At 40.4% G+C, this 17,110-nt stretch overlaps 1 protein-coding gene across 1 annotated transcript in view; it reads left to right on the top strand.

Annotated features, from left to right (window-relative positions):
- LOC117694026 (claudin-34-like) overlaps positions 1 to 17,110 on the top strand; it is a 572,054-nt gene that overhangs the window by 269,544 nt on the left and 285,400 nt on the right. Inside the window, exon 4 of the mRNA XM_034484749.2 lies at positions 11,496 to 11,533. Coding sequence (XP_034340640.2) covers positions 11,496 to 11,533 — 38 coding nt within the window. The remainder of the gene's footprint in view (positions 1 to 11,495; positions 11,534 to 17,110) is intronic.

The following is a 17,110-nucleotide window of genomic DNA, read 5'->3' as shown; positions in this document are numbered from 1 at the left end:
GAGCCAATCAAGGCAGGGAGTATCAAAACTAACAGTGGCCCTTAGAATTGGGGGTGATTTGGAGGAGGGTTTTTAGGATCTCCCTGAGAATAACTATCTTTATAGGTAATGCCATCTATTTTGATGTGGTCTCTTTCTGATTGAGTGGTAAATACTACCTCTAGTGCTTGTAAGATATCACTCCCTAAAAGATTGGTGGCTACTTGAGCTACCAGTGGGAGCATGAGGCCAGTAGCTCCATCAGGATCCTCCTACCTGTAGACCTATTTGGTGATAAATGCATGAGAAGTACCTCCTATGCCTAGGAGCTGGAGTCCAGGGATCAGTTGCCATTTGCGTGGGATCTCTTGTCTTAAAATTATCTGCTCTAGTATCAATAAGGCACTTGAATGGCTTGTTATCTATTTTAATAATTAATTTGGGAGGGAGCCCAACCTCAGCAAATTTCCTGTCTTTTTTCTCCTACACAGCAGCACTGGGACTACAGGCATATGTAGCCATGCTTGGCTTCTTGAATAAGTACTGGGGATTCAAACAGAGGTTCTCCTGCTTGCCTATAGAGTCAGACATGACAGAACACCCTTATGGAAAGTTGGAAGGTAGAAAATAGAAAATCTCCAGAGGCTTGCTGACAAGCAATGAACAACAAAAGAGACACCCTGTCTCAAACAAGGTAGAAGGTAAGGACTGCCATGACAGCGTCTGACTGGCACACATACAGTAGGTGAAACCCATGCTCCCAACACTGTAAAGACATGTAGAGAAGTCAACAGACAACAGTCCAGGTTACCTTACATGGATAGTTGGTTTCAAAACGTCAGAAGTCCACAGAATTGACGTTAAAAACATTTCTATATTAATGTTCATTTTGATTAGAGACCTGTTTGCTCCTGACAGCTTCCTGTCTTGGATTCTAAGAAGAAATTGAGCATCCTTGGAGTTACTCCAGTTGTGCAGAGACAGCCACAAGGCAAGAATTGCCTCTTTCCATCTACAGACAAATTACTGTCCAGAAAAGGACACACTTGCAGAATAGTCGATTGATTATATCTGCCTAGACAGGGTAATCAGCCCTTAATAATTCTGCAGCACTAAGGTCAGATGATTCTGGGCCAGAAGGCTGAAGATTTGATGCTCCAGCGTTCTGTAGTATAGGGGCTGTCCAGGTGTTCAGAGGTCTCTATAAATTGGCTAAGTTTTAGAAGCTATGCTTTGTGCTTCCCATAATTTCAGTTAACTCAGTCATTCTGGATTTCTGATGGGGTTGAAGACCTATAGTCTCATAGCCAATCCTGGCTATTTACTTTGAGAGAAAAGATCTGAGTGGATGGTTTTCAGCTGACATTCATTCTAAAGCCAAGAAAAAAGCCAGGTTCAAAACTAAGTGTTTTATTTAGGAGAGATGACAGAGATTCTGGTTAGTCAACAAAATGATGGACTGAGTATTAGGACTATCTTATACCTCACTGATACAAATAGGCATAATTATGCTCTAACTGTATTTTGAGAGAAAAGTGTTATTTTAACTGGAAGGGTGATATGTAGGAGGAGCTAAGGGAGAAGGAATACTGAGAGGAAGAAATGGAATAAGGAGAGGAGAAGATGAAGGAGAGGAGAAGCAAGGTGATGAGAGAGAAAGAGAGAAAGGGGGGGGCATGGAGGCAGATGTTCACCTGTCTTCACCAGTCAAAGACAGTTTATATATCTAGGTTGGGTATTGGGTTACACTTCTGATCGAGCAAAACCAAACGTATAAAGCCTTTGATTATCATTTTTAAAAAATGTATAAAAGCAAAAAGGAAAAGCAGGCATGGGATAGGTAGGGGTTTTCAGAGGATGAGAAATGGGGGAAAGAGTATGGCATCTGAAATGTAAATAAAATATAAAATAAAAAAATGAAAAAAGACATGTAGAAAAGAAAGAACATCTATGGATGTAAGCACCAAATGAGAAAGTGGATACTGCTATCAGTTGTAGGAGAAAGACTCTGGATTTTTTAATCAGAATATCTTAGAGCAGATGATAGTTACCACCTATAAGTACATTTTATTCTTTTTAGTAACAAGTCATAGGCAATGTTTAAAGTCTGAGTATTAGTCATTCCTGCCTAGGGGCTCATGTGGGCAGAGAAACCACTTGCATATGTACAAATGGATGAGCAAGCCAGACTCTCTGCTTCCTGACATTTCTTCCCACTCAGTGAACACACACACGCTGTTCGATTTATGAAACAGAAAGTGAAAAGAAGAGTGGTTTGTGGCTATAGACATTTCAAAGAATATATATGTTTTATGGATTTGGTAATCTTGGCAGACTCACTGATGAGATACATTCTAAGGATCCAGTGCAGGCAAATTTTGTCTTCAAGATGATTAGAAACTACAGGATAAAGATGATATCACATTCTTGAAAGCTTCAATTTTGTGAATTCTAAGATTCCATATTTCAGTATGAACTTTTTAATTGACATACAAAACTTCTTGTTTTATTATGACATTTAATACCTACATACTAATATTTTTAAAGATTTATTGTTTGCTTAGATTATGTGTATGCCTGTGTGTCTGTTGGGGGTTGGGAGGTATCCACATGTAGATGCAGTTGCTCTTGGAGGCTAAAAGATGTGCCAGATCCCTTGGAACCAAAGTTACAGGTTGTGAGCAACCCAAAGTGTAACCAACTACTGTCCTATGTGAGACCAGAAGGTTACTTAACTGATAAGCCTTATCTACGGCTCTCACCCTATAATAGTTTACTCACATCTATGCCCCCATTACTGTGTCTTATATGCACTACCATACCCTCCTGCTGGTCATCTACTTTTCTTCAAACACTCTCTGTCTGCTTTAGTGTCACACATGCACACACACACACACACACACACACACAAATTTAAATACTCCATATGAGAGAAAATCTGTAATATTTTTCTTTTCCTCCACTACCCTGTCTTATTCCCACTCTTTCCCCCCCTTAGTCCCTTTCTTCCCCCACAGTCTGTCTTATTTAATTTTATATTGTACATCTATCTAGCTGTCCAGCTGGCTATCTACCTATCTATCTATCTATCTATCTATCTATCTATCTATCTATCCATCCATCCATTTAAATTTTGAGTTGTATGTGAGAGAGCACATGCCACATTGTTCTTTCAAATCTGGTTTATTTCACTTCACATGAAGATCTCTGATTTAATTTATCTTACTTAAAGTGTAACTATTTCCTTCTTCTTTATGGCTGAATAAAACACACCTGTAAACATGTACTACTTTTTTTCTCACCATTTATCTGTTGAAGGACATCAAGGATTGTTCCCTATATTGGCTATGCTGAGTAGCTCAGCAGTAAACACAGATATACAACTACTGTGCTGTATTACTTACTATTCCAATAGCTGTTGGCTAAACATTGACAAAGCTTAAGGAAAGGTATCTTTTGGTTCACAGTTTGAGGATTGAGTTTATCACGGTGGGGAAGGCATAATGGTAGCAGGTCACATTGTATCCACAGTCAGGAAACAGAGAATGAGATGGTACTGATACACATTTCATTTTCTCCTTTTCTTTCAGTCCTAAACCCCAGTTCATAAAGTGGTTCCTACATTCCAGATGTGTTTTCCTACTGTAGTTAAACCTATCTGGAAAACCCTTTACAGGAATGCCTTTGAGGTGTGTCTCCTAGATGTTTCTAAGATCCATTTTGTTTATAATCAAGATAGTTAAATATATAGATCTAGTGTCTTGTATGTATATACAGGAGTGGTAGACTTTATTGTGAACATTTTATCAATTTTTTATTGCTTGATATCTACAAGGTTATGAAAATCATTTCTGTATTTAAAACATGGTAAGATTTAGCTGAGGTGGAAATATCAAGCAAATGACAGATTGTGTATGTGGTACAATGTCAGAGTCAGATGAACAGAATTCTCTTTGTGTTCCATGACACAGAGGGTTGTTTCACTAAAAATATGTTATATAATTCAAAATAGCCATGAGAAAGGTTTAATGTTCTTTTCAAAAATAAATAATAAATGTTTTCAATGATGAATAGCCTGTGGACTCATTGATCAATATGCAATATATAGTTGTACCCAAACACCAGACTCTATCTCACAAAGATGGACAATTATTATTTGTCAAAATCTACCAAGGAGAGTGCTTTATAAATTTTAGTCTTCCTTCAAGTAAAAAACCTTACCAAATTGAGTTTATGAACTAATATGTTTGATTGATTTTCTTGGCCTGCTTTTCAGTTTTGTTCCTACTCTTTAATGTAGACATTTTCCAAAGAATTGCATTTTTCTTCTTACTTCATTTTTACTCCACTTATCCTTAGATGAACCTCCTTTCAAGGCTTCTAATATCCTAGTTGCTTCCTCAATTTTTGCCTATAATTAACCAGTTCAACTTATATATTTTTTGAAAATAGAAATCATTTATTAAAAGTATCAGATATCAAAAAAGGACAGATTATATAAAAATTTGTGGGACTCCATGAAAACAGTACTAAGAGAAAAACTCATAGCTCTAAGTGCCCACAAAAAGAAAATGGAAAGAGCATACACTAACAACTTGACAGCACACCTGAAAGCCTTAGAACAAAAAGAAGCTAATATACCCAAGAGGAGTAGACAGCAGGAAATAATCAAACTCAGGGCTAAAATCAACCAAGTTGAAACAGAAAGAACTATACAAAATATCAACAAAACCAGGAGCTGGTTCTTTGAGAAAATCAACAAGATAGACAAACCCTTAGCCAGACTAAACAAAGGGCGCAGAGACAGTACTCAAATTAATAAAATCAGAACTGAAAAGGGAGACATAACAACAGAAACAGAGGAAATTTAAAAAATCGTCAGATCCTACTACAAAGGCCTATACTCAACAAAATTGGAAAATCTGGATGAAATGGACAATTTTCTAGATAGATACCAGGTACCAAAGTTAAACGAGGAGCAGATAAACCATCTAAACAGTCACATAAACCCCTAAAGAAATAGAAGCAGTCATTAAAAAATCTTCCCACCAAAAAAAGTCTGGGGCCAGATGGTTTTAGTGCAGAATTCAACTTATATTTATTAAGTATTATAACAGACCTTGATTATTACAGGTATGCGGAAAAACAGGGCAGACAATTGAGGAGCTGAAGTTCCAGTAAGAACCTGCCAAAGATATTGAAATCTGTGTATGTTATCAGGCCTTTCTTCCCTTCGCCCTTACTTGATTAAAGAGAGAGAGAGAGAGAGAGAGAGAGAGAGAGAGAGAGAGAGAGAGAGAGAGAGAGAGAGGTGAGAGGAGAGGAAAGCTCTTTGATTTCTTGGAGTAAATGGAGCAAATTCACCTAGGTGGATACTTCTAGATGTTTCCAGACTGTTCAATCTGGCTATCTGTAAGACATGTTAATTCAGCTAATCTATAAAAGGTCTGTCTAAATTTTGAGCAGGAAGCTGGGCACAAAAGAGGCCTTACTACATGTTTCATGTATGTGAATTTCAAATCAGGCAAAACAGTCAAAATAGAACTTTCTTTGGGGGTGGGGCAAAAGATGATATCAGTGGGATTTTTGAGGTGATAGTGATGTTCTGTTACTTGATTCAGTATGTACAAAAACATGTGCAAAAACAGTGTGGAAATTGCATAGATCATTCAGTTGTGTGGTAGTTTGAATGTGAAATGTCCTGTCAGCTCAGGGCTTTGAACACTTGGTCAAAGTTGTTGATATTGCTTGGAAAGGTTATAGGAAGGTAAAGCCTTGCTCAAGGAAATATGTCACTGGGGTGGGTTTTGAAAGTAAAATGCCTAATTTCACTTGTCATTCATTCTCTGCTTTATGCTTGAAGTTGAGATGTGCTCTCTCAGCTTCCATGACTTAAATGGAAGATAATGTATTCATCCACTTGAGGTTTGATGGACAAGGGAATTACTTTTATGCTTTTTTTGTGTAATGAGTAAGGCTGCCATGAGCGTACTGTGTATGCCTTTTGGTGAACATATGTGAGCCCGTCTTCTGAGTAGATTGCTAGGAATGGAATTTTTCTATGGTAGGAAGTGCTTACATTTGCCTTAATGAGGTAGCCCAGCAATGCTACAAAATTTGTACTCCAGTAGTATGTAAATGTTGGTGCACATCCCTGCCAACAGGCCTTTTTGGTGGGGGAGGTAATTTTTAGTTAAATTTGATGCTTGCTAGTGTGTGTGTGTGTGTGTGTGTGTGTGTGTGTGTGTGCTACACACTTTGAACTCATAATCTCTTCCATGTCTATCCTGGTCACCAGCCAAGGGCTTGTTGAAAGGTACTTAGATCAGACTGCTAGGCATTGCTCACTCCTTGTGGCTTGTTTGTTAATGATACCTTACCAGTCACCTTGCCTTCTAGGTTCAGTCTGTTCGAGTCATTAACCCTGTGCCTTGCTCTATTGTATCTTTCTTCCATCAGGTAAGCTGGATCTTACAGATTCTATTCCAATTGCATCTCTCACAGCTCACTAGAACAGGAGGTTACACCCACTGGGGTTTTGTAGAATGCTTCAAGGAGAAGAAGCCTTGAAGTTTTATGACACAGGATACACAGGGCCATCAAGATGTCAAGGATTTCATAAAACAGATTTGGGTGGGAGACCAGTAAATGTAAATTTGCCAAGAGGAACAAATGCACTGAGTGCTCAAGAGTCCTGTCATCTCTGCACTTAATGGAGTCCTTGGGGGATATGTGGGGGATGGTCTTCGGAAGGTAAAAGGAATGAACATCCTGCAGGCAATTGTGGTGTTGCCACTGAGGATGAATATTTGTGATTTAAAAGGTTGTGATAACTTACAATGGTTTTAGTGTGGGAGGTGGCATATTGAGTGATAATGCCTACAATTCTAGTTTTAGGGAATCTGTTACTTCATTCTGGGTTCTGTAAATATGAATCGAAACAGTACAAACTAGATGCAAACAGTGATTTGTTCTTGCAGTGAGTGATAAGGAAAACTAGTGTGATATTCCAGTTGATAAATTCTGACACTCTTGGCAAACATTATGACAGTGAACATTATAAGGAGGAGATAGGCATGCAACAGAGTTAAGGTGGTAGGGTGGAGTGGCTATGTGACAAAAACATGAAGATCTGAGTTTGAATTCCCAGCATCCATATTTTTTAAAAAAGTAAGGGAAGGGACAGGAGATATGGCCAGATGGCCATGAGAATGAATGGTAATGGAGTCGGGAGGTGGGGGGGGGGGGGCATCTCAAAGATATGACAGAGACCTGGGTTGGGGAGGCACCCAAGAATAAATGGAGGTGACCTTAGTTGTGACTATTAGTGATTCGGAACCTAAAAATGTCTTCTCCTGTAACCAGACAGGAACTCTAGTGGAACTATAAAGACACCAACCCACACACAAAATTTTCAACCCAAAATTTATCCTGTTTATAAGAAATGCAGAGACAGGGGATGGAGAAGAAACTGAGGGAATGGCCAACCAATAACAGTTCCAACTTGAGACCCATCCCATGGGTAAGAACCAATCCCTGACACTGTAAATAATACTTGGTTATGCTTGCAGACAGGTGTATCTAGCATGGCTGTCCTCTGAGAGCCTCCACCCAGCAGCTGACTCAGATAGATGCAGAGACCCACAATGAAACAGTGGATGGAGCCTGGGGACTCTTATGGAAGAATAGAGGAAGGCCCTGAACAGGATGGGAACTCCCCAGGAAGACCAACAGAGTCAAATAACTTAGATCCTCGGGGCTCTCAGAGACAGAATCACCAACCACAGAGCATAAACTGGCTGGACCTAAGCCTCCCCACACATAAGTAGCAGATGTGCAGCTTGATCTTCATGTGGGTCTGACAATTGGAGCAGAGGCTATCCCAAAGCTGTTGCCCTTATGTGGGATATGTTCTTCTAGCTGGAATGCTTTGTCTGGCCTCAGTGGGAGAGGATATGCCTAGCTTAGAAGAGACTTGATGTGCCAAGGTTGGGGGATACTCAGGGGGAACCCCACCTGCCCAGAGGAGAAGAGGAAGGAGATGGGAGGATTGTGGAAAGGAGTGATTGGGAGGGGGCAGTGATTAGGATGTAAAGTGAATAAGTAAAACAAACAAACAAAAAAAAAAACAAAAAAAAAAACCCAAAAAAAACCAAAACAAAACAAAAAAACAAAGTAGGATGTGGTGGTGAGTGTTTATAAAGCTGGTCCTGAGGAAGCCAACATGAACAGATTACTGTGGGGGTTGCTGATCAGCCACTGTATTTGAATCAATCAGTTCTAAGTTTAGTAGAAGTGTTTGCCTCATAGAGTAAGATGGCAAGTGATTGATGAAGTCACTGACTTTGACTTCTGGCTTCCATAAGTCCATATAAATATACATGTGTTCCCATACCAGCATGTACACATGTACACACAGATGCACATGTACATAGACATGTATCATACATACCCAAAGAAGACAGAGTTAAAAGATGTTAGTAGAAAGTTGATGGAGAAGGATGGCATGAGGGCTCTGAAATGTGTTTCTATAAGTGAATAAGGATATAGAGTACCACAAATGGGCATTACTCCTGAAAGATGATGAAAGTACCAAGGAAGAATAATGCCTGAAATGGTCACTATGGAAGGGTAAAGAAAACATTGAGGTAGAGAAGTCCTGTGAGCTGATAAGTTGTGACTTTGTGATCTTAGAAATGAGATGTGCACCTATAATGCTCATAACCTGGAAAAACATTGTACTGAAAGGGTTAAACATTTTCAAAAACTCCTAACAGGTTGAGCAGAACCATGAGCGCAGGTCAGCTTAGTCGTGAGCTCTGTGTTTCAGGAACTTGGCTGACCACAAGAGATATGGTTGATTATGAATAGGCTCTTGAAAATAGCCTATACAAAATGTTCCCCATGACTGTTCCTTGGACCCTGTCACAAACTGAATAATGGGCTGGGACTTTCTACAGGTACTCTCCAATAACCCCCCTTCACTCCCCATGGGTAGTGGTTTCCCCCTGGGTTGTGGTTTTTTCCTTGTAATTTTTGGCTTTAAAGTGGTTTTTTCCTTGTAATTTTTGGCTTTAAATCCCCTCTGTCTCCAAAGCCCGGGGGTCAGACCCCACTGCCTCTTGGGGATTGCATCGAAGAAAAAAAATGAGGTGTGGGGGAGGCCTGATCTTTTAGAAAGGGAAATGGAAAAAAGTAGATCTGGGGAAGAAGGGAGATGGCAGGAGACTGAGAGAAGTGGAAGGAGGGGAAATGTAGTCAGGATGCAATGTATGAGAGAAGAAGAAAAAAGAGGAAGGGAGGAGGAAGAAAAAAGGAAAAGAAGAAGAAGAGGAGGAGGGGAGGAGGAAGAAAAAAGGAAAAGAAGAAGAAGAAGAAGAAGAAGAAGAAGAAGAAGAAGAAGAAGAAGAAGAAGAAGAAGAGGAGGAGGAGGAGGAGGAGGAGGAGGAGGAGGAGGAGGAGGAGGAGGAGGAGGAGGAGGAGGAGGAGGAGGAGGAGGAGAGGAGGAGGGGAGGAGGAGGAGGGAAGGAGGAGGGGAGGAGGAGGAGGAGGAAGAGGAGGAGGAAGAGGAGAAGGAGGAAGCAGCTGAGGCATGGTGGTGCAAGCCTTTAATCCCAGCACTTAGGAGGCAGAGGCAGGCCTCTGTGAGTTTGAGGCCAACCTAATCTACAAAGCAAGTCCAGGAAAGCCAGTGCTATTATACAGAGAAATCCTGTCTTGAAACAAACAAACAAACAAACAAAACCAATAACAACAAAAAAGAAATGAGATGTTATCTAGAAGGATGTTACTGGTGCTGTCGACAGTCCAAAGGCAATGGAAGTGACACATACAGGCGAGGTCCCCTGGAAAGGATTAGAGCAATGAGGATCCAAGATGGGATGTTGGCAAATATCATCATTGAAGTAGCAGGCAGAGGAAAAGAAACCTTGGAAATTACTAAGGCAAAAATTTAGATTGTCATGACAACTTAGTTTATAAAAGAGCAGCAAAGCATACACTAATCCAAAATTCCAGTCTTTCAGATGGTATTTTCACTATGATATTATCTTAGTGAGATGTTTTCAAAGGGATTATGCTTTTCCCTAGGTCTCAGTGTTATAACTGATGGTCAGTACATTTCAGTAGAATCTCTCTGGATGGCTGAAATGTGGCAAAAATATGGCTTCTTTCCTCATGATCCACTCCCAACTTCAAGGATTATAGGTATGCACTACCATAATCAGTTTATGTGGTACTGGAAATTGAATCTAGGGCTTCCTGAGTGCTAGTCAGAGACTCTAAAATTGAGCTATATCTCCAGCCCTGTATCTTCATTTTAATGGATGTTTTCTTAAGATTTTTTTGTCTTATCCAGCACCACTCCCCAAACTTCAGCCTCTTGGTGGTAAGTAAATGGTGGAGGGGAAAATGCTGCTGGAGAAAGAAATCTAGATGTTTTCATTATATTCTATATTGGCAATAGCATATGCAGTATTTGGGAAATATGGATGCTTGCTTGAGAGTGACCTTTCAAGAATGGGATGATGTTGAGAAAACTCAGTGTGATATTGGCACATAGTTTATGTTTTACAGGGTGGAATGGAATAGTGTTTTAAGGAACATTTCATTCAGAAGTTCATTATGAAGTGAGGTGTTTGTACTGAGTGTGTTTGTCCCCTGTGCCTCACTATCGTAACAATTCCAGGAAGTTTCTTGGAGGATAGGCTGAGCCTCAGTGAATTAGGAGATCTCCAGGGTCTGACACCAGAAGCCTAGGAGTTACTAGTTACATGGATGCTTGAGTTGTCTATATGGGCTCTACCCAGGTTACATTAGAGATGAATGCAAGAAGAGGTGGTGAGTTCTCTTTATACAGCTTTGTATTATGACAGGTGAAAGTCAGTGTCCTCTATTCCCTTCAAACATTGGGGACAGATTTACCATACAAAAGGTAATACACAGTGTGGGCCAACCTACATCAATTCTAAGACACACCATTATGTATACATACATTCTTCAGGTGCTAACATACAATATTGCTAATAAATAAGTGCGTGCCATTTATTTATACAGTGCCACATTACTTAGTAGCACTGGAATCATGATAGACCCATTGGTTTCTGTAGCAGTCACTTTTCTAATTGCTGCAACTAAATACCTGACCAAGGCAACTTAAAAAAGGTTTATTTTGGCTCACGTTAAGAAGAGTACAGTCTAGCCGGGTGGTGGTGGCGCACGCCTTTAATCCCAGCACTTGGGAGGCAGAGGCAGGTGGATTTCTGAGTTCGAAGGTAGCCTGGTCTACCGAGTGAGTTCCAGGACAGCCAAGGCTATACAGAGAAACCCTGTCTCGAAAAAACAAAAACAAAAACAAAAAAAAACAAAAACAAAAACAAAACAAAAGAGTACAGTCTATCATCATGAGAAGGACATACCAGCAGAAGCATGAGTCAGCAGGTCATACTGGAACTACACTCAGGAAGCAGAGAAAAATGTTGGTCCTCAAATCAATTTCTTATTTTTATTCATTTTAGGAACCCAGTCCACGGAATGGTGCTCATCTACCTTTAGGGTGAGTCTTCTTACTTCAATTAACCTAATGCAGAACTTTCCTCAGAGACATGCCCAGAGGTTTGTTTCCATGGTGATTAAATCAGGTCAAGTTGACAATTAAGATTAACTATCACAGTATTTATAGTGGGTGGATGCATTATACCATGTAAATACAGGCATGTTCTTGGGCATGCTCAATTGAGCATCATCCATTATGTTGAAAAAAAGTAGAAGATGGGGATGGATTTAGCATTATAGTGAGCAACGTTTATTAATCAGCCAAAAGATGGGAGTGAAAGTAAGTGATTTTAGCTGAATTGTTGTACTGTTTGATGCAGGGTCTCACTAAAGCTCAGGGTGGCTTCCGATTAGGAATTCTTTAGACTCTCAAGGGATGAGATTGTAGGTGACATCGTGCCTAGCTGGAGAGTCTTACCTGAAACAAAAATAATGTCTCTGAAGGTACTTAACTGTTATTTAAAGGGGCAGCATCTGTCCCTGTAATGCCTTCCTAATGCCAATAGCATTTCCTCCTGCTAGCTCTTATATTGAGTGGACAATGTTTTTAAGTACATTTTTAACTTCATTGACTGTAATTACACATTTGTTCCCCCCCCACATATAATACATATACCCAGAGGTATATGTATTAAAGAAACACACCAACTATGTAATGTAAACAATGAATTTCCCATGGAGGTACCTTAGAAATGTGCTCATGGATTAGTATTCAGATTCCTTTCATTTACTCTATGTGGTGCCAAAGTATATTTTCCTTTGTCCTGGTGAATGTGTCTAGGGTCCACATTCCTCTTTTGATCTTAATTTGGCTAAAGTCAAGGAACAAAACCAGTCATCTCAGGAAAACAAGAAAGTAAAAAAAACACCCCCCCAAAAAAAACCCAAACAATTTATTATGTGAGCAGGAGAGTGATTGATGCGAAACGAGTGAGTAGAAAGGTTAGAGAAGTTATATCCCCTTTGCCCCTAATGTGTCTTCACATTTCCCTGACCCAACAACCCTGCTGAGAGTCTAAAGCACAGAATGTGATGCTGGCTCTGCCTCATTCTGGTTTCCTTGGAAATGCAGCCTTTCAGATACCTTAGAGGCTACACCTAGAGGGAACACACTGGATTTGAAACACGTTCCTATGGCAACGCAGAGACAGAATATCTTGGCTCCTATGGAAGCTAAAAGAAAGAGTGATTGTTCAGTATCAGGAAACGCCAGTTAGTTCACACACCTGCCTTCAAGAAACAAACCAAGGGACAGGATAACTTTCACCGAGGAAGATAGTGGAGAAATGCAGTGAGATCAAGGGAATCTGGTACCTAGACTTCCTATAATACATTTAGAAAACTTCTTTTAGTGGGTATCGAATTAATTGATCTTCACTCTAGACCAGGAAATGTAGAAGGGAGATTCACATAGTGTTATGTTACTCACTGAAAAGCCTGGGTAGGCAGGTGCTCTACTAGGTGGATTTGGCCATTGACAGCTTAAAGGAAGAAAAATAACACATCCCACAAACCTGGAGCTGACTGGGGGGGGGGAGGTGAGGAAGAGAATGGAGGGCAGAATTTTGTTTTAGTGTCAGACGATTGCAGTCTTTCAATTTTTCTCTATTATTGATATTTCCATTCTGTCTTTGCCTATGAACTTAAAGGGCTACTTTGCAGACTAAATATGTCTATACAGGCACTCTATTTTTACCTTGCACTAAATCACATCTGTGTTGTCAACTGCAAAAAAATAAGCATTGTAAGATGTCTCATGTTCCCTTTAACAGCACACAACCTCTATATTGGATAATAATACCAAGATAAAATGGGGACTTTGGGGGCAGCTCTTGGTTAGAGCCTCAGGTTCTAGTGAGAAACCTCCATTTCAAAAAAAAAAAAAAAAAGAAGAAGAAGAAGAAGAAAAGAAAAAAGAAAACAAGTTAGTATGCACCTGAGAAATAGCACCTGAGGTTGATCTCTGCCCTCCATGTGTACATGCTGTCTTAATGGCCTTGCAGGCCCTGGCACTATCAGTTTAAAAGTAAGTTCATGGTTCCACTTAGTGCCTGGCTATGTACCCCATGGCAGAAACGCCACTTCAGGATACATGTTTTAAAATGCAGCTCCCTCAAAATTTATGAGTCAGAAAGTCTTTTTTTTTCCAGGGGGTTTGAAGGCCCTTTTCTTCAAGATTCCTGGGATGCTATACTAGCTATTGGTCTGTAATAGAAGAAGCCAGGGGAAGGTCAGAAGACCCATACGTGAGATTCTAACTATGACTCTCTCCTGCCCTAGTTACAAGTGATCTTGGGACATTGCTGGAGTACCTAGGAAATGTAAGATTGACTGAAAAGGGGACTTTATGATGCAGCTTCCATGAGGTCATACATGATGGGGTGGGACTTTGAGGTAATGCAGCTACTTTGGGGATCACTTATGTTCATGTAAATAACCCCTCATTCGTGCTCATTCTTAAATAAGCCCAATAAACTCATTGGTTCACCAAGTTGGGCTTTGGAAGAGTTCATTTTGGGTGAATAGAGATTTGTTTGTCTCCTCAGGAATAGTTAAGGCAGCCAAGTGGATTTTCTGGGCTATATGGACATGGTAGACTGCTCCTGTTTCACCTTGTAAGTTCCTTCTTGTTGTGGATAGCCCTGACCTTGTATTTTGATGCTAATTCCATTTTCCTGGGAGGGGCTGCAGAGGAGGAGTGAATCAGTACACAGGTGAATTCTTGTGAACCTTCTACCCACCTTAATTTGTAAAATAAAGGCTAAAGCCAGTGATTGGGCAGTAGAAGGGGAGGTGGAGTGAAAAAGGTTTGAGGGAGAGGAGAGAGAGGAGGAGGATGGAGGAGGAGGAAGTGGAAGGGAAATGGAGGAGAAGCACATGGCCTGGAAAAACTGCAAGTTACAAGGGATCTCATAGCTGGGGAATAGAGTAGTGTAGTGGTGAATCTGCCCAATATAGGTGTGCAGTTTGTATTCATAATTATTGAGTTGTGTTTTCTTTGACCGAGGTCTTATTTGGGTTGGAGATTTACCACAACACCTTCCTCCCTGCATTATTACTATTCATTTGTACACTCATTTAACAGGCTTCAATCCTCATCTCATCTTCATAGAATTCACACAGATTATATAGACAACCGAGCTGAGCTGCCTTTCTCAGAAATCAGGCTATACATCTCCTGCATCTCATGGTCATCATCATCACCATTGCCATTTCTCTCTCTCTCTCTCTCTCTCTCTCTCTCTCTCTCTCTCTCTCTCTCTCTCTCTCCCTCCCTCCCTCCCTCCCTCCCTCCCTCATTGTCTATCTCTAACTCTCTGTGTATGAGTATGAGTGGGACTTTATGTGTGTGTGTGATATGTTCTGTCTTTGGAACAAAGAATTGAGAAGCCACAATGTGCTGCACTTGCAACACTTTCCCATTGTAATTGCAAGATGTACATGTTCTATGCTGTGCAGTGTTATGAGTCAAGGAAGCTGAGCCAGGTTAAACTACACAGGCTAAATCACACAGGGTGGAACTTCCTATCATCCTTTGGGGGAAAAAACTCAGAAAACTCCTTTTATTCCTTCCAGGGTTCTTAGGGAAAACGAAAAGTTTCTTCCTTCAGGATCCCTGCCATATGGTGACTATTTCCCCCCCCATTTAAACCATTTTTCCAATGAATCACCTTTGCAGGTTTTTCAAGAGAATTTTGGACACCATACCCTTCTCCAATGCCCCTGATGCTGCCACCTGTACCATGTTGCCTCTCTCCCACTTTCAGGCTCCATTGTGCCTCCATCCCCTGATCATAAATCTCTCTCTCTCTCTCTCTCTCTCTCTCTCTCTCTCTCTCTCTCTCTCTAGAGATCATTTTGTGCCAGTTCCTTTAGCTCAGTTCTCTGTTCCAGCTGCCTCTTTCCATGAACAGTTTTCTCAATACTGTGGACTGGTAACTTGTATCCGCAGTGCTCAGTGATACAAATGGGAGATCTTAGCAACCCAGAGGAGAAGGAGAGGGACCCAGTGGCCATAGTGAGAATATTAATTTATATTCATATAGTTTTAGAGCCAGCAGGCCAGAACATATGTCATTGGAATAAAGTCAGGTGACAGGAAGACTGGAGATGTTTTACAGAGGACAGTGTCTCCTTCCTCTTTTTGAAAAGATGTATTTTATTTATGTGTATTGAGGTGTCTATGTCCATGGAGACCAGAAGAAGATGTTGGATCCCCCGGAGCTACAGTTATAGGAGGTTGTGAGCTGCCTGTGTGTGTACTGGAAACTCAACTCGATTACACTGAAAGAATAAGCTGTGCTCTTAACCACTAAATCGTCTTTCCAGCCACATATTTTTTCTTTCTTGTTTTGTGTGTGTGTGTGTGTAAGTGTGTGTAAGTGTTGTTAGATATCCCGCTGTTCTTTGTTCCCTTGAAAGAGTCTGACTGGATCTGGAGCTAAGCTTTCAGTCAGGAAGTACAAATGACTCCCTGTCTCTAAGTCCCTGACTTGTCACTTAGCACTGTGGGTCTAGGCACACACATTCTTTTCTTTTCTTCTTTTTACACATGATTTCTGAGGATTCAAAATCAGGTCTTCATACTTTATGCAGCAAGCACACTTACCCACTGAACCATCTCTGCAGTCCTTCTTGCCTGTTCCGGTTTCTCATTCTGCTTGAATTTCTGACTGGTGACCTTTTCATGCCTCATCTTCAATGGTAGCCACAGCTGGTTGGCTTTTTCTCACCTGCCTCACTGTGAAACTCTTTTTAGTTGTCAAATTTCCTATTCTACTTCTTGTTATAGAGACCCTTGTGGTGATGTGACACTGTCATAAAACATAAAGGATGCTCTCGCCCATCTCAGGGCTATAGTTTAATCTCATCTATTTAGCTTCTTTGGCCATATAATACTTGGAAATTAGTATAGTGACATTTTAGGGGCCTTGTTAACTCTGCCCAGCATGGAATATCTCTGGCAAGCCCTAAAAAGCAGATTCCCACGGCAAAATAAAAAAGACCTTGAGCTGTTTCTCAAAGTCTTGTCCAGCTCCCCAGGACAAACAAAATAGCATGTCCTGCCAGCTGTTTGCATTTCACAGTCAGCCACAGTTCCTGCACCACCCCCAACCTGAGAAAGGGTTGCACCTGGTCATTTGTATGCAAGGGGTGATGGAGAATGAATTCAGCGAGGCTCTCTTCAGGCAGTGTGCTTTAAATGTTGTATGAATTGAAAAGAGCTTGTTGTTGTTGTTGTTAAGCAATGCAAGAAAATAGATATAATGTTATGGAGCACAAAAACAATAGCTTTTGATCCTACATTGAATAATGCATTGCTTGTTTGTGCATTAAATTGATAAATTTACCTTTGTAGGGATTTATTTGTATATTAATCTATCAAGGAATAAAATGGCAAGTGATAGGTTCCGGTGTTTACCTAGTTTTTCCATCTTCACATTTACCATGTAACAGCCTTCCTTGAAACCTACTCAAACATTAAAATTGGAGCCTTTTTTTTTTTTAATTGTGCCACATCTGAATGAAGGCAAGAGATAAGGAACATGACAAGCAATAAATAAAGGCCAAGCTTTGT

The sequence above is a fragment of the Arvicanthis niloticus genome, chromosome X, assembly GCF_011762505.2.
Source record: "Arvicanthis niloticus isolate mArvNil1 chromosome X, mArvNil1.pat.X, whole genome shotgun sequence".
Lineage (NCBI taxonomy): Eukaryota > Metazoa > Chordata > Mammalia > Rodentia > Muridae > Arvicanthis > Arvicanthis niloticus.
Note: the sequence above shows the minus strand (reverse complement) of the source record. Positions and strands in the feature narration are given on the sequence as shown.